The sequence below is a fragment of the Oncorhynchus masou genome, chromosome 24 (assembly GCF_036934945.1).
Source record: "Oncorhynchus masou masou isolate Uvic2021 chromosome 24, UVic_Omas_1.1, whole genome shotgun sequence".
Classification (NCBI taxonomy): domain Eukaryota; kingdom Metazoa; phylum Chordata; class Actinopteri; order Salmoniformes; family Salmonidae; genus Oncorhynchus; species Oncorhynchus masou.
The window spans coordinates 36166565-36184763 of NC_088235.1; the positions used below are offsets into that span (position 1 = coordinate 36166565).

Below are 18199 nucleotides of genomic sequence, written 5' to 3' on the forward strand. Positions count from 1 at the left end.
AACGTTGTCACATCAAATTCTAAACTACTGACCGCTTGTCCCTTGTTACCACAGCCAAAGTCAAAATTGTCTACGTCCTAAAAAAATCTTAAACTAAAATGAGCTTTTTGGTATTAATTGAAGATTAAGTTTTGGCATAAAGTTGCCAGTGTGGTTAAGGTTTGGTTTAAAATAAAATTGTTAAAAAGAGAAATTGTAAAAATAGGCGGGGTTTAACCATAATTGTGGCTGTGGTAACTAGTTCGTCCACCAAACCCGCGGAATCCAAAATTATGAAAATCCAGTTACAAAAAGGCTAGCAAGACGAAATAGCGCGAAAGTTAAAGAAATTATTTTTGTCCTGAAGAAAATATTGAACTCTTCTACAAGAACGTGAGTAGATAATTATGTTCAATTAATTTGACAGACTTGAGATATAAACGTTAGCTAGCCAACACGCCTCGACAACATTTACTAGCTAATGCAGCTAGCTAAATGTAATAGTATGACATTAACCCAACCAATATGCCTCGAATGTTACTGTTACGATAATTACATACGTGAACTGTAGCTTTAGTGTTTGCAGTATTTCAAGTAAAAACATTTGCATTAATAAGTAGTAAGTGTACTGCATAGTCTATCGAGTCGGGAAAGTCTGGCTGGGTCTACAACTTCATCTTCTGCAAGCTGTCAAACTATCGTAAATAAAGCACCAGCTAACTTGAACGCGGTTTATCAGTGCCCCAAATCACTTTCTAGCTCAGTTCCAACTCTGTTTGTCAATGAAGCTAGCAAGTAGTAGCTAGCAGGCACATTGAGCAGTAGTGATATGTAGTACGCAAACGAGTCGTTATTTTTGAAAGATTCTTTACTGACTCGAGTCATGATTAAATTGAACGAGTCACTGAGAAACTAGTCATTCGTTTGACGTGCTCTGACCAATTATGTCTGTAAACCAGATAGTAAACAGTAGCAGCAGCGTATGTGAGGAGTCAGTTAATGCAAAAATTGGTCAGTGTAGTTAACTATTTAGCAGTCTTATGGCTTGGGGGTAGAAGTTGTTCAGGTTCCAGACTTGGTGATCTGTGCGGTAGTAGAGAGAACAGTCCGTGGCTGGTGTCGTTGACAACAATTGTTAGGACCTTCCTTTGACAGCGCCTGGTATTCTAAACTGAAACTCATGATTAGTTGATTATTGGAGTCAGGTGTGTTAACGGGGGCTGGGACAAAAATGTGACACCAATTAGGCCCCTGAGGACTGGAGTTGCCCATCCCTGCTCTACCCTCTGTAGTGCCCTGGGGTCGGGTGCCAAGCAGTTGTCATACCAAGCGGTGATGATTTCTGACTCACAGACCTGTAACTTCTTCTTTAAGAGGGTCCTCTGTCCTCTACTTGTTACCTGTATTAATGGCACCTGTTTGAACTTGTTATCAGTATAAAAGACACCTGTCCACAACCTCAAACAGTCACACTCCAAACTCCACTATGGCCAAGACCAAAGAGCTGTCAAAGGACACCAGAAACAAAATTGTAGACCTGCACCAGGCTGGGAAGACTGAATCTGCAATAGGTAAGCAGCTTGGTTTGAAGAAATCAACTGTGGGAGCAATTATTAGGAAACGGAAGACATACAAGACCACTGATAGAATCCCAGAACCACACGGGTGGACCTGGTGAATGACCTGCAGAGAGCTGGGACCAAAGTAACAAAGCCTACCATCAGTAACACACTATGCCGCCAGGGACTCAAATCCTGCAGTGCCACACGTGTCCCCCTGCTTAAGCCAGTACATGTCCAGGCCCGTCTGAAGTTTGCTAGAAAGCATTTGGATTATCCAGAAGAAGATTGGGAAAATGTCATATGGTCAGATGAAACCAAAATAGAACTTTTTGGTAAAAACTCAACTCGTCATGTTTGGAGGACAAAGGATGCTGAGTTGCATCCAAAGAACCCCATACCTACTGTGAAGCATGGGGGTGGAAATTTCATGCTTTGGGACTGTTTTTTTGCAAAGGGACCAGGACGACTGATCTGTGTAAAGGAAAGAATGAATGGGGCCATGTATCGTGAGATTTTGAGTGAAAACCTCCTTCCATCAGCAAGGGCATTGAAGATGAAACGTGGCTGGGTCTTTCAGCATGACAATGATCCCAAACACACCGCCCCGGCAATGAAGGAGTGGCTTCGTAAGAAGCATTTCAAGGTCCTGGAGTGGCCTAGCCAGTCTACAGATCTTTGGAGGGAGTTGAAAGTCCGTGTTGCCCAGCAACAGCCCCGAAACATCCCCGCTCTAGAGGAGATATCTATGGAGGAATGGGCCAAAATACCAGCAACCGTGTGTGAAAACCTTGTGAAGACTTACAGAAAATGTTTGACCTCTGTCATTGCCAACAAAGGGTTAATAACAAAGTATTGAGATCAACTTTTGTTATTGACCAAATACTTATTTTCCACCATAATTTGCAAATAAATTAATTCAATTCCTACAATGTGATTTTCTGGATTTTTTTTTCTCATTTTGTCTGTCATAGTTGAAGTGTACCTATGATGAAAATTACAGGCCTCATCTTTTTAAGTGGGAGAACTTGCACAATTGGTGGCTAACTAAATACTTTTTTGCCCCACTCTATTTCCAAAATTAAAATCACTTGGTGCTGATTTCCTGGTGTTTTTAGTCTTAAAAAAATCATTATTGCTCAGAAAAGTTGGGAGGCCAAATAGAACCGCTTGCGGGCCACCATTTGGGGAACCCTGATGTAAACCCTTGATTGCTGATGCTTTGTATTGGCCAGTGAGAGGCTTTGAAGTCACTGGAGTGAGGCCAGTCACGGCCTTCCTATTTAATCTATATCCCCTACAAACCTCACTATCCCCCCCCCCCTTCCTCCACCCAAAATTCCACCCCAGCCCCATCCAACCTCTCACCCTGTCAAACTCCCCCATGCAATTGACAATAAAATACATGTTCATCTGTTTCTTTCACCATACACCCATCACACATTCCAGTAACATGCTTCCCTACCAAGTTCAAATAATTCAATCCCATATGCCTTAATCTCATCCTACACTCTCTCTAAAAAAATGTTTTTTAAAACAACAGAACAGATGACCAGAGAACTGGAATGACATTTACTCTCCCGGGTAGCCAACACAAAAGCCACGCCACCAGTCTTCTAATCTGACCCGGTGGGTCATAGCTCAATAGCCCAGCATCAATAACCCAACAAGCAAACTAGGTGACCCAGCTGGCTGTTTCAAAATAATCCAATGTGTGTTCTGTCCAATATTTATCCAAATTGGGTTTTTAACCAAGCATTTTTTGTTGTTGTTGACATTAATTAATATCTACGGTTCCCATTACAAGACCCAATTTCTCAATTTCTTGTACAGATTTCCTTTTTACTATATTGTCCTCTGCCAGCAATCTAACCTAAACTTTTGGATTCATGTTTGTAACCTCTCCTCTCCCTAATTGCACCTGTATGTCTACTAAATAATTTCCATTGACTCCTGTTTGAGCAGGGATCCAAAATATTGAATCTCTATCCCATTTCTTTATAACCCTAACAACATAATTTCTATCCATAAATCCTCACGTTCTGACTTCCCTGATCTTAGACTACACAAAACTGATGCAGAATCTGAACATATTACTACTCTTCTTTGTTGCACCTCCTCTATCCATTGAGTGCTGTTCTTCCTGACATTGTACCCTAAGCGGAACCTAGGTTGAAGATGACCTAGAGCGGAACTACAACGTCAGAAGAACAGCACTCACTAGCGGTCTCTCGAGGCTCGTATGGCCAGAGTGGAAGGCCAATTTGGATACTCTTTAGCCTATTTAGGCCTACTCCAATAGATTGTACAATAAATATGTATATTATCATTCCGGATGGAACATAATTAATAGTGCCAACCATACAGAATCCAATGGCGCCTGCCAACATAACACCATGGTTCTGATTTTTAACCTGCTTTGTCCATCCACAGTCCGTCTCGACTGTCTGAGGCTGGACCCACCATGGGCAGCTACAGTGACTCCACCAGTGACCTGGACGAGGATCTCCCTGTGTATGACTTCCTCCAGCCCAGATGTAGCCTGAGCCAAGCCTCCCAGATCCACACAAACCAACCAGACCTGGTGGTCCTGGACAGCTCTCATACAGACCTCCCCATAGGGTTGGCTGATGTTATGATGATCAGTAGTGATGATGAGGATGTTCCCTATATCCCCCTGGCGCTGAGACTCAAACAGAGACAGGAGGGTTTGGAGCCTGCATCCTCCACACTCAGTAATGGACAGGACAACCATCCCTCCTCACCTGACCTTCCTATTGGTTTAGGCCTGTTGGCACCGAATGGTCACTCAGAGTCCGAACCTCTATTCACCTCATACGAGACTCTAAACAGTCATCGTAGGAAGGAGAAAGGTGGAGGACCAGACTGGGATGACCCAGAGGAGGCAGCTCTCCCTCAGCTGTGGCCCCCGCCAAAGCCATCCTCCTGGGCTAGGAGCACCATCTCCCCTGCCAAGAGGAAGCCCTCCAAGATGACTGGTGACGAGTTCCAGGGGTCCAGGGAGGTGCTGAGGAGGAGGGAGGCCAGGGAGAGGCAACAGGGGGACAAGGAGGCGCGGATGCTGCAGCAGGAGAGGCAGAAGGCAGAGAAGGCGGCCCTGGCAGAGGCTGTGAAAGCACTGCGACCAGAGGAGTGCATCAAACACATGGTGGTGTCTGTGGATCCAGGTGTGTTGAAGAGAGGCAGTGGCTGTGTTTCAATTCCCTACCTTTTTCCCCAGAGTGTGCACTTACTCACAGTCTCACCCGCATGGATTTAAAAGCATTGAATAGGTGTAAGTAAGGGCTACACAGAGGATTTTGTAGTTCCCAGTTTCCAACATGTGCACGTGTGTGTGTGTGTGTGTGTGTGTGTGTGTGTGTGTGTGTGTAGCTCTGTTGCAGTTGGAAGGTGGGGGCCCTTTGCTGACGTCACTCCAGGCCATGGGCTGCAGCTGTGCCATAGAGAAACAGCCCCTCCCTCGCAGCGTCAACTGGGTCAGGAGAACACCTAGCGCTCAGGTGACTGGAGCATCTCACACACACACACACACACACACACACACACACACACACATCTCTATCGCTTATCCATTTTGTATTAACCAAGCACAAGTGTGTTTTTATCTTCATCTTAATCATGCAACGCAACTAGGGATGTGACAAATCAAAACTGTTTCTTAATGTTTAAACTGCCAATTTACATGTGAATTCTCAATGCTGCCAAAAACTGTTTGGGTCTCATGGTGTATCCCTTTCAGATGGGTAAACATAGTACATGTACTATAATTACTGTACCTCAATTCCACCTTCTCATTTTCCATACAGGACTTAGCTGCTGTCTGTTGCCTTTCTCTGCCATTTTCCCAACGATTAATGATGATGACGTAGTGGTGGCGCGTCGCTCTCCAAAATAATTGATTCCTCGACTCCTTGATTGTCGACTCTCGGTTTCGACTCCCATTTCTGGGTGTCAAGATTCGATTCCGCTACAAATAGACTCCTAAGATTCAATATTTTTGGAACGGAGCACACTATTTGCTGTACTTCTGAGAACATCAACACTTGCATCTTTCATAGCGATCTATCGAGGGACGGAGAGAGGGGTGGGGCTCAGTATAGGCAGTTTGTGCACTAGGCCTATCTATCGAAATGGAATGCTGTATCTTGCAATTTCTTGGCTTGCCATGTCTTGCAACTTCAGTAAAAAGCAGAGTCTATCGTCAATGAATAGGCGAGGATATTCTACACACAACAGACTGAACTGAACACACTCACATTATTAGGGACACAAAAGAGCAGGGTTGTAATCATTAGTTCAAACAGTTTGCAACTTAAACAAAAGTTTCTATTGGACAAATTCAGGTAGGTCCCTCCCGGTTTTGCTCCGTTTGCTTCCATTCCGATACGTTTGCAACTGAATATGCCCCAGGCGAGCCATGGTGAGGGAGGGAGAGAAATGAGGGGGCAGGCACAAAGAACTGGTGCGCATATGTCCTGGTAATCTGAATCTTGCAATGTTTGTCTTGAATGCCTTGCAAATTTACCAAAGTAGCCTAAAGTTTGCCCCTTCCTCTCTGGTTTCATTTAAATTACACAACTTTCCCCAGGCCTTTATTGCCTATCGTCTAGTCAGGCTATTACACGGAAAATGTTTTGTGATAACTGCACTGGGATTTTAATTATGTGGGGGGACGTTTTTTGGTTAGGGATTTTTCTTCACGTTATGTATCCCAATATCTTTTAAACGTTCACACCCCTACACTCAACCCATAGCTTTTTGTGGTCTTGTTGAATCCGTGATGCATTATGGGTACATTTTTACTGATTGACTGATGTACAAATAATAACGAGTAGTTATTCATTATGCCAGGTGATTTGAAGATCAGTCACTTGGCAGTCGCTGACTGCAGTGGTTGATCTATGTCGAACAAGCAAATCAAAGCCCTTAATCTCTGTTGCTTCTCAGACAGGTGAGGTGTTGTGTATCCCGGAGGCCCACACAGTGATGCAAGTACCTGTTGATGACTTCATCAACCTGATCCACAGCTACACTCAGGTGAGTGACACCTCTCTGGGTTGGGCATGGTTATGGTTTCATCCCACTTCCTGTTTCTGCTGACTAGCTTGAATGTGCTAGTTGGGGAGGGGTGTACAGAGTGTACAAAACATTAGGAACAATGCTCCAATGCTTCCCACAGTAGTCAAGTTGGCTGGCTGTCCTATGGGTTTTGAACCATTCTTAATACACACAGGAAACTGTTTGTGTGAAACTCAGCAGCGTTGCAGTTCTTGGCACACTCAAAACTATTTTCTTGTCTATTCACCCTCTGAATGGCACACTTACACAATCCATGTTTCAATGGTCTCAAGGTTAATTTGTTTTATTTTTAACCTCTCCTCTCCCTCAGCTACACTGATTGAAGTGGATTTAACAGGTGACATCAATAAGGGATCATATCTTTCACCTGGATTCACATGGTCAGTCTGTCATTGAAAGAGCACTCGGTGTACACACAATAGCCAGCCTCCACCCAGTACCCTGCCCTGAACTTTAGTCACTGTTATTAGCTGGCTACCACCCGGTACTCAACCCTGCACCTTAGAGACTGCTGCCCTATGTACAGTGCTTTCATGAAGTATTCACACCCCCTGACTTTTTCCATATTTTGTTGATACAGCCTGAATTAGAAATGTATTACATTTGGGAAAAAATTGTCACTGGCCTACACACAATATCAAAGTGGAATTATGTTTTTCTAAATGTTTCCAAATGAAAAGCTGAAATGTCTTGAGTAAATAAGTATTCAACCCCTTTGTTATGGCAAGCCTAAATAAGTTAAGAATAACTCCTAGGCAGAGTTCCAGTGTCGTCTTTTGCCCATCTTAATCTTTTATTTTTATTGGCCAGTCTGAGAGATGGCTTTTTCTTTGCCTAGAAGGAGTCGCCTCTTCACTGTTGATGTTGAGACTGGTGTTTTGCGGGTACTATTTAATGAAGCTGCCAGTTGTGAGGCGTCTTTCTCAAACTAGACACTCTAATGTACTTGTTCACTCCTCTTTCTATTTTGGTTAGAGCCAGTTTGCGCTGTTCTGTGAAGGGAGTAGTACATACAAGATCTTCAGTTTCTTGGCAATTTCTCTCAGAACAAGAATAGACTGACGAGTTTCAGAAGAAAGTTATTTGTTTCTGGCCATTTTATTTATTTTTCCCCTTTTTTTCCCCCCCAATTTCGTGTTATCCAATTGGTAGTTGTTACAGTCTTGTCTCATCGCTGCAACTCTGGCACGGACTCGAGAGGCGAAGGTCGAGAGACGCAACCGAAACCAACCCGCACTGCTTCTTGACATAATGCACAGCTAGCTGAGGAAACACCGTACACCTGGTCAGCGTGCACTGCGCCCGACCCGCCACAGGAGTCACTATTGCGCCATGGGACAAGGATATCCCTGCCGGCAAAACCCTCCCTAACCCAGACGACGCTGGGCCAATTGTGCGCCACCCCATGGGCCTCCCGGCTGCGACAGAGCCTGGGCTCGAACCCAGAATCTCACGCACAGCTAGCACTGCATCGCCTTAGACCACTGCGCCACCCGGGAGGCCACGTTTCTGACCATTTTGAACCTGTAATCGAACCCACAAATGCTGATGCTCCAGATACTTAACTAGTCTAAAGAAGGCCAGTTTTATTGCTTCTTTAATCAGGACAACAGTTTTCAGCTGTGCTAACATCATTACAAAAATGTTTTCTAATGTTCAATTAGCCTTTTAAAATGATAAACTTGGACTAGCTAACACAACGTGCCATTGGAGCACAGGAGCAACGGTTGCTGGTAATGGGCCTCTGTATGCCTAAAAATCTGCCATTTCCAATAGTCATTTACAACATTAACAATGTCTACACTGTATTTCTGATCAATTTGATGTTATTTTAATGGGCAACAAATTGTATTTTCTTTCAAAATCAAGAATTTCTGAGTGACCCCAAACTTTTGAATGTTAGTGTAGAAAATGGTAAACCCTTGAATGAGTAGGTGTGTCCAAACTTTTGACTGGTACTGTATGTAAATTAGATTTCAGTATTTCATGTTCAATTAAAACATGTTTTCACTTTGTCATTGTGGGGTATTGTATGTAGATGGGTGAGAAAATATAATTTATTCAATTTTGAATTCAGGCTGTAACAACAAAATGTGGAATAAGTCAAAGGGTGTGAATACTTTCTGAAGGCACTGTGTTAGTCAGTACAACTACAACTCTGATCTAAAGATGAATGCATTTTTTCCCTCAAACATTGAAATTGTTTTGACTTTACAAATTGTTACATAGTCATTGAACACAAGCCACTTTAATAATGTTTACATACTGTTTTTTACCCACTTCATCTGTATATACTGTATTCTAGTCAAGGCTCATCCTATATAACTACAGCTGTACACACCTTTTCTATTAATATACTGTCCACAATGTATGTACATACCGCTATATGCATATAGTCCTTAGAGAAAGTTTGAACACTTCAGCATTTTCTTTAATTCTGCCTACATTTGACCTAAAATGTACTAATACACTGAACAAAAATATAAATGCAACAATTTGAATGATTTTACTGAGTTACAGTTCATATAAGGAAATCAGTCATTTGAATTAAATTCATTAGACCCTGATCTATATGGATTTCACATGACTGGGAATACACCTGTTGGTGACCGATACTTTAAAAAAAGGATTGGGGCGACATATCTCCTTTGCATTCTGTTGATACTGGCTCGTGGAATGTTGTCCCACTCCGCTTCCATGGCTGTGCTAAGTTGCTGGATATTGGCGGGAACTGGAACATGCCGTTGTCTACATAGATCCAGAGCATCCAAACTTGCTCAATGGTGAGAATGCAGGCCATGGAAGAACTGGGACATTTTCAGTTTCCAGGAATTGTGTACGGATCCTTGCGACATACTGCTGTGCATTATCATACTGAAACATGAGGTGATGGCGGTGGATAATTGGCACAACAATGGGCCTCAGGATCTCGTCACGGTATCTCTGTGCAAATAAATTGCCATTGATTAAATGCAATTGTGTTCATTGTCCGTAGCATATGCCTGCCCAAATCATAACCCCACCACCAACATGGGACACTGTTCACAATGTTGACATCAGCAAACCGCTCAACCACACAACTCCATACACACTGTCTGCCATCTTCCGGTACAGTTGAAACCGGGATTTGCCCACTAAAGTTGGTTACGACGCCGAACTGCAGTCAGGTCAAGACCCTGCTGAGGATCGCCGTCTTGATATGCCACAACTGTCAGGTGGATGGATTATTTTGAATTAGGATAAATGCTCACTAACAGGGATTTAAACAAGTTTGTGCCAAACATTTGAAAGAAATAAGCTTTTTATGCAAATGGTAAATTCTGGGATCTTTCATTTCAGCTCATGAAATATGGGACCAACACTTTGTTGCTTTAATTATTTTTTTGAGTGTAGATGAAGTGTATCTGATTTTAAACAAATGGCACAAAAAATATTATACTTTTTAATTTCTTTATTGAGCAAATTGATTCAACATTCACTTTCTTTGTGAGAAAAAGTATGTGAACCTCTAGATTAATGAGCTAAATAAAGTGTATGAAAGTAGTCAAATTGATTATTTTGTCCCATATTCCTTGCATGCAATGACTACATCAAGCTTGTAATTCTACAAACTCCTTGGATGCATTTGCACTTTTTTCTTTTTGTGGGTTATGTTTTGCCCGACCAGAATTGAATGGTGAATAATGTCTTGTGCCATTTTCTATTCAAGTAAGAGAAGAACATGTTTTTGAACAGTTCTAAATTAATCTTGATAATGCCATGATTTATGGAAAACCATGAATGTATCATGAATAATGATGAGTGAAAAGCTTACAGAGGCTACGACAAAACATCCTAAAATGCTGACATGGGCTCACCATTGACAATGACCCGGAAGAGCATATTAGCATGTTTTGTTGTAGCATATTGCTGATTTATAAACTGGGTGGTTTGAGCCCTGAATGCTGATTGTCTAAAAGCTGTGATATCAGACCCGCATACCACTGATATGAGAATGTATTTTTACTACTCTAATTACATTGGTATCCAGGAACTCCACATTGCGTTGTGCTTAAGAACAGCCCTTAGCTGTGGTATTTTGGCCAGAATCCACACCCCCTCTGGCCTTATTGCTTAAAAATACTTTGTTGTCGAGCAACAATAACAACAACCAAAAAGGCATAGTCACACATTGATGTTCAGTATTTCATGCTAAACATGCATAAATAAAATACACAAAACAACCGTTGCCATCTCAACACTTTTGTTGATAGTAATTGCATCAATCCAGGACACTTTTACAACTATTAGGCAATACACTGTGGCTAGATTCTGACCTCCCTCACTCCTCCCTGTCTGTATGTTACCCAGGAACAGAGGGGAGGAGGTGCAGACTGTAGTGCCTCTTTGACCTCCTGGACCCTGGGTCTGCAGGCTCGCAACCCTGGCAGGACCCCCAGTCTGGTGGTCATAGACCTGGAGAAATACTTCAGGTGAGGGGGCTGGAGAGAGATGTGGTCTGTGTCTCAAATGGCACCATATTGCCTACAAAGTGCATTATGTAGGGACAAGGTACTATGCCACCGTCCACTTGGTGGTATTTCTAATAGTTTTATAAAGCATTTTTGATTTAATGATTTTTTTTTAAATTAAGCATTCATAATTAAATGGTTTATTGCTAGAAGTTATTATAAAGTGTTAGCATTTCAAATAAGTGTGACTTGGAGGAAGGAAAAGTGTTTCTTGTAGAAACATCAAACTTCGTCAAGCTGTGTTACATAAGTCCTCAATTTTTCCCCCAAAAAACATTGTTTTACCTACAGATCCCAGAAATCCCAGAATCAGAAGAAGTTCCGGGATGCGGTCCTAGGGGATGAGCAAGCAGCAGTAAAGGGGGCAGTGAAAAAGAGGAGGAAGAAAGATGAAGGTGATGCACTGCCCAAGGTGTCTCGAGTTGAGGTAGAGGAGGTGGGTTGTCATGATTAGCAGCTGGTAATCATTTGACAATATAGTGTGGAATTGTCTTTGCAAATACTACTTGAGAAAGTTTTTAGTCTTTGAAACCAACTCAACTAAGGGCCGATCTGTCTCGGACAAGGTTACTTACTTATTTTTATTTAACCTTTATTTAGTTAGGCAAGTCAATTAAGAACAAATTCTTATATACAATGAAGGCCTACCAGGAGGCAAAATGCCTCCTGCATGGATGGGGGCTGGGATTAAAAATAAGAAAATTAGAACAAAACACGCATCACAACAAGAGAGACGTCACACCACTACATAAAGAGATACCTAAGACAGCAACAGAATGGCAGCAACACAGCATGGTAGCAACATGACAACAACATGGTAGCGACACATGGCAGCAGCACAAACATGGTACAAACATTGTTAGGCACAGACAACCGCACAAAGGGCAAAAAGGTAGAGACAACAATACATTACACGAAGCAACCCTACATTTGTCAGTAATAGTGTCCATGATGGAGTCTTTGAATGTAGATGGAGATAAAACTGTCCAGTTTGGGTGTTTGTTGCAGCTTGTTCCAGTCGCTAGCTGCAGCGAACTGAAACGAGGAGCGACCCAGGGATGTGTGTGCTTTGGGGACCTTTAACATAATGTGACTGGCAGAACGGGTGTTGTATGTGGAGGATAAGGGTTGCAGTCGGTAACTCATATAGGGGGGAGTGACGCCTAAGAGGGTTTTATAAATAAGCATCAACCAGAGGGACTTGCTTCAGGTTTACAGAGGTTACCAGTTTAGTATGGTCATCTGAATAAGGGTTAGTTTGGCAGCTGGGGTGAAAGAGGTGTGATTACAATAGAGGAAACCAGGTGTAGGTTTAACCTTAGCTTGCAGCTTTGATATGTGTTGAGAGAAGGACAGTGTGCCAATTGCATGCTCACTCTAAACTTGAAACATATGTGGCATTGGGTTGTGTGACAACTGCATTTTTGTGGCCTTTTATTGTCCCCAGCACAAGATGCACCTGTGTAATGATCATGCTGTTTAATCACCTTGATATGCCACACCTGTCAAGTGGATGGATTATTTTGGCAAAGGAGAAATGCTCATTAACAGGGACGTGCACAAATTTGTGCACAACATTTTAGAGAAGCTTTTTGTGAGAATGGAACATTTCTGGGATCTTTTATTTCAGCTCATGAAACATTGGACCAACACTTTACATGTTGCGTTCAGGGAGGAGGAGAGGATTGATCAGAGGTCCTTCAAAAGGGGGGTGGCCCACCCCTGGTGTAGATGAAGGGGAGGAGACCGGTTAAATAAGGATTTTTAAGCCTTGAGACATGGATTGTGTGTGTGCAATGTTTTGAGTGACGAACTGTGCCGCCGTTGGACTTTTCATGTGCAACAATTTCCTGTGTGTATCAAGAATGGTCCACCTCCCACAGGACATCCAGCCAACTTGACATAACTGTGGGAAGCAGTGGCGTGAGCATGGGCCAGCATCCCTGTGGAACGCTTTCTATACATTGTAGAGTCCATGCCCTAATGCTGTTCAGAGGGCAAAAGGGGTGCAACGAAGTATTAGGAAGTGTTTCCAAATGTTTTGTACACTGTATATAACGGTGGCATATGAATGCATTTCTAATGGGTATAGAGTAGCCTTAACAACGCAATTATCACAACATAAGTTGTAATATGGCTTTTTTTCCCCTGGCTTGGTTCCCCCATGATTTACACACACCGCTGCTGCAGCCCGAAGCACAGCTCAGGCCTGTTTTGATTTTGTCATCAAAAAACATTTATTCTCCTGTGCTAGAGTCTGCACTAGAATGGTCTGACGACACGATATTATGTCGGGCGCATTAAGTGATGCTCTGTATCGGTTGTTTTCATGATTTTGGATAGGAAGTATTGGAGAGGGAAAAATCTCAACTGAAGGCCTAAGTCCAATAGTCACGGTCCGCCACTTTCATTCTTTTACCCAGATTTTAGTAGAGATGCAGAGAAGCATATTTAGTTTCTTTAGAAAAATAACCACCCTCAGGAGGGTACAGACAGCTCGAGGTATGCTTAGATATGTAGAAAAATAGACATTTATTTACATACATTATGGGTCTAGATTGCATGAAAAGGCTGTTTTCAGGTGTTTGAAAAATGCCAAATTCTCAAACTTACGGTCGGGAGGCCTAGCACTCCTACGGACCACCCCCCCAGCCATCCTCACGTACTTTGGGCCCCCTCAGATTTTTGGGGAGTATGACGCCCCTGCACACCCATGTCCACTTGTATGGAGTAAAGGTAAGCCTACATGCTTCATGTCATGTAGGACACTTGTGTGACAGTTTTCCAAAGTACCTCTAACAGTCTCTTGGTCCTCCAACATCCATCCCATCAGGCCGTGGTACACCTGCAGCTACACACAGGGGTTCAGGTGCATTTCCTGTCCACCTGGAAGGATTTCTCTGACCACATTGCCATGGCAACCAAAGCAGTAGCTGAGGCCCCATTCAAGTGAGTGAGCTGCTGTGATAAATGGTCAACTGTGTAATTTCAATATAGAACCACTCAATCAGTAAACCATTACAATATACAGCTGTACAGAGTTGTAAGGGAGTAACATCTCATATATTGTGTGTTTGTGTGCGTGTCTGTCTCCAGACGAGAGAGGGAGAAGACAGGCTTCTCGTTCTACCTGGAGAGTGAGTGGGCTGGAGGCCAGAAAGTGGACAAGGCTGGGAAAGGACTGCTGCAGGTCTGGAAGAGACAGATCCAGCAGCTGAACAGAGTCAGCCAAGATATGGCCTCTGCCATCCTCGCTGCCTACCCCTCTCCACAGCTACTCAACCAGGTAAAACCACACATAATATGTACACACACATACAGCATGTGTTTTCCCCACACTGAATCTCACAATTGCTCTCCGCATTGTGATGTCGTTGGCAGGCGTACAGTCGGTGCAAGTCAGAGCGTGAGAAACTGTCACTGCTATCGGACCTCCTGATTCGCAGAGGGGAGGGCGTGACTTCCACAACTCGCCGGGTTGGTCCTGAGCTCTCCAAGCGTCTCTGCCTGGTGATGACATCATCAGAGCCCCAGCAGACCCTGGACTCCATGCTTTGACCCTTTTATGATGTCATGCATCTGAAGAGTGGAGTTGGACTGATGTTTTAAATCTGTTCTTCATCACTGGTCTTCAGCCCTGCCTCTGGGGACCTATATGATGTGCAGGCTTTTGCTCCAGCTCAGCACTAACGCACTTCATTCAACTAATCAAGGACTTTGTGATTGTCTAATCCATTGAGTCAGACATGTTAGTTCGAGGCTGAAACACATATGTGGGTCCTCAGGAACAGGTTTGAAATACACCCTGTGAACTATGGAGCACAGTGACATTTGGATTTCAATGTTGATTTGGATAGTGTACCGTTTTATGACATCCACCTTGGTTTGTAATATACTTTTTATTTTATTAAAGCGTCTAATACAATCATGGGATTTTGACCAAAATAGATAGTCAATAATAGACACCACCTACATTACATAGCACACAAGTGGGTTAGAGAAACCTGTACTTTAAATAAGACTAGTGATTTGTCTCTGCTGCTCTTTTTTTTGCTGTTTCTAAACTATTCCCTATCTTTGGATTAGGTATATTCACAAGTTCAGACAAGAGTACCACAATAACTCTAAATCAAACCAGAGTTTCAAAAAAAAAAAAAAAAGTGTTTTGTGGTTTATTTCCAAATGACAACAATGATCAGGGGAAAAGATCAAATGTTCCTCGTCTTGAACTAGCAAAAATATTAATTAACAGTACATGGTTTATTAGTGACTCCAGTGTGGAAAGTTATGTGAGTATTTATCTGGTTGAGTTCACAGAAGATTGTAACTCTGCATACTCAGGTCAGGTGTTCCTCCAGGACACATGAGGCTACTCTAGTTTAAAGTTGAATGTATGTACAGGATACACATGGTGTATATACTGTCCAATGAAATTCTTACTTGCAGGTTCCTCCTTGACAATGCAACAACTATAAGAATGATAAAAGATAAGGATACGAACATAGTAAATGGCTCCGTAGAATAGAATACATTGTGTAGCATGAGCATAATACAGGAAGGCACTATTTAAAATACCACATTTACACATGTATTGGGGGGGGGGGGTGCCGTATTAAATTGTGCAGTATTGGCTATCTGGCGCAAAGTCACTGAATCAACCACAAATGTTGGTTAGAGGGGCTTGAATGTGTACAGATGGGTCAGTGTGCCAGAGAAGACGTGGTAGAAAGACAAAATGCCAGCTGTCCAGTCCAGATACTCTTATTCTGTTGGAGCTGGGGTAGATTTCTGGGATGTGCGCATACTTGTTTTGCCTGACACTAACTACTAGTCAGAGACCAGGAGTTGTCATTGTTTCCAAGCACAGCTTAATTATTCCATCCCCACTGGCTGATTCCTTTTATATCAAACCAAATCAAATTTTATTGGTCACATACACATATTTAGCAGGTGTCACAAACACATTTAGCAGGGGTCACAAACACATATATTTAGCAGGTGTCACAAACACATATTTAGCAGGTGTCACAAACCCATATATTTAGCAGGTGTCACAAACACATATATTTAGCAGGTGTCACAAACACATATTTAGCAGGTGTCACAAACACATATTTAGCAGCTTAATGCTTGTGTTCCTGGCTTCAACAGTGCAGTAGTATCTAACAATACACACAAATCTAAAAGTAAAAGAATGGAATTAAGAAATAAATATGAGGATGAGCAATGTCGGAGTGGCATTGACTAAAATACAGTATATACATATGAGATGAGTAAAGCAGTATGTAAACATTATTAAATTGACTAGTGTTCCATTATTAAAGTGACCAGTGATTCCATTTCTATAGTGCAGCAGGCTCTAAGGTCAAAAATCAAATTTACTTGTCACATACACATGGTGAGCAGATGTTAATGCGAGTGTAGCGAAATGCTTGTGCTTCTACTTCCGACAATGCAGTAATAATCAACGAGTAATCTAACCTAACAATTCCAAAACTACTACCTTATACACACAAGTGTAAAGGGATAAGGAATATGTACATAAAGATATATTAATGAGTGATGGTACAGAACGGCATAGGCAAGATGCAGTAGATGGCATCGAGTACAGTATATACATATGAGATGCGTAATGTAGGGTATGTAAACAAAAATGGCATAGTTTAAAGTGGCTAGTGATACATGTATTACATAAAGATGCAGTAGATTATATAGAGTACAGTATATACATATGAGATGAGTAATGTAGGGTATGTAAACATTATATTAAGGAGCATTGTTTAAAGTGGCTAGTGATACATTTTCCATCAATTCCCATTATTAAAGTGGCTGGAGTTGAGTCAGTGTGTTGACAGCCACTCAATGTTCGTGGGGGCTGTTTAACAGTCTGATGGCCTTGAGATAGAAGCTGTTTTTTAGTCTCTTGGTCCCTGCTTTAATGCACCTGTACTGACCTCGCCTTCTGGATGATAGCGGGGTGAAAGGCAGTGGCTCGGGTGGTTGTTGTCCTTGATGATCTTTATGGCCTTCCTGTGACATCGGGTGGTGTAGGTGTCCTGGAGGGCAGGTAGTTTGCCCCCCGGTGATGCGTTGTGCAGACCTCACTACCCTCTGGAGAGCCTTACGGTTCTCGGTCAGGTTTGTGACACCTGTCAAAACAGAGATGCTTGTTCTAGGTCCCAAGAAACAAAGAGATCTTCTGTTGAATCTGACAATTAATCTTAATGGTTGTACAGTCGTCTCAAATAAAACTGTGAAGGACCTCGGCGTTACTCTGGACCCTGATCTCTCTTTTGACAAACATATCAAGACGATTTCAAGGACAGCTTTTTTCCATCTACGTAACATTGCAAAAATCAGAAACTTTCTGTCCAAAACTGATGCAGAAAAATTAATCCATGCTTTTGTCACTTCTAGGTTAGACTACTGCAATGCTCTACTTTCCGGCTACCCGGATAAAGCACTAAATAAACTTCAGTTAGTGCTAAATACGGCTGCTAGAATCCTGACTAGAACCAAAACATTTGATCATATTACTCCAGTGCTAGCCTCCCTACACTGGCTTCCTGTCAAAGCAAGGGCTGATTTCAAGGTTTTACTGCTAACCTACAAAGCATTACATGAGCTTGCTCCTACCTATCTCTCTGATTTGGTCCTGCCGTACATACCTACACGTACGCTACGGTCACAAGACGCAGGCCTCCTAATTGTCCCTAGAATTTCTAAGCAAACAGCTGGAGGCAGGGCTTTCTCCTATAGGGCTCCATTTTTATGGAATGGTCTGCCTACCCATGTCAGAGACGCAAACTCGGTCTCAACCTTTAAGTCTTTACTGAAGACTTATCTCTTCAGTGGGTCATATGATTGAGTGTAGTCTGGCCCAGGAGTGGGAAGGTGAACGGAAAGGCTTTGGAGCAACGAACCGCCCTTGCTGTCTCTGCCTGGCCGGTTCCCCTCTTTCCACTGGGATTCTCTGCCTCTAACCCTATTACAGGGGCTGAGTCACTGGCTTACTGGGGCTCTCTCATGCCGTCCCTGGAGGGGGTGCGT

The 18199-nt window shown here is 42.7% G+C and overlaps 1 protein-coding gene across 3 annotated transcripts; it reads left to right on the top strand.

Annotated features, from left to right (window-relative positions):
* Positions 1–245: 245 nt before the first annotated feature.
* eme1 (essential meiotic structure-specific endonuclease 1) lies at positions 246–15697 on the top strand. 3 transcript variants are annotated; one of them, XM_064933754.1, is made up of 9 exons: positions 246–372; positions 3972–4726; positions 4932–5059; positions 6507–6596; positions 10989–11110; positions 11441–11585; positions 13983–14098; positions 14246–14435; positions 14531–15697. In XM_064933754.1, exons 2-9 carry the CDS (start codon positions 4003–4005, stop codon positions 14705–14707), a joined length of 1692 nt encoding a protein of 563 aa, XP_064789826.1. In that variant the 5' UTR covers positions 246–372; positions 3972–4002; the 3' UTR covers positions 14708–15697. The 3 variants fall into 3 exon arrangements, with proteins under 3 accessions (XP_064789826.1, XP_064789827.1, XP_064789828.1); XM_064933755.1 differs by having other exon boundaries at positions 10995–11110; XM_064933756.1 differs by lacking the exons at positions 10989–11110; positions 11441–11585.
* The last annotated feature ends 2502 nt before the right edge of the window (positions 15698–18199 follow it).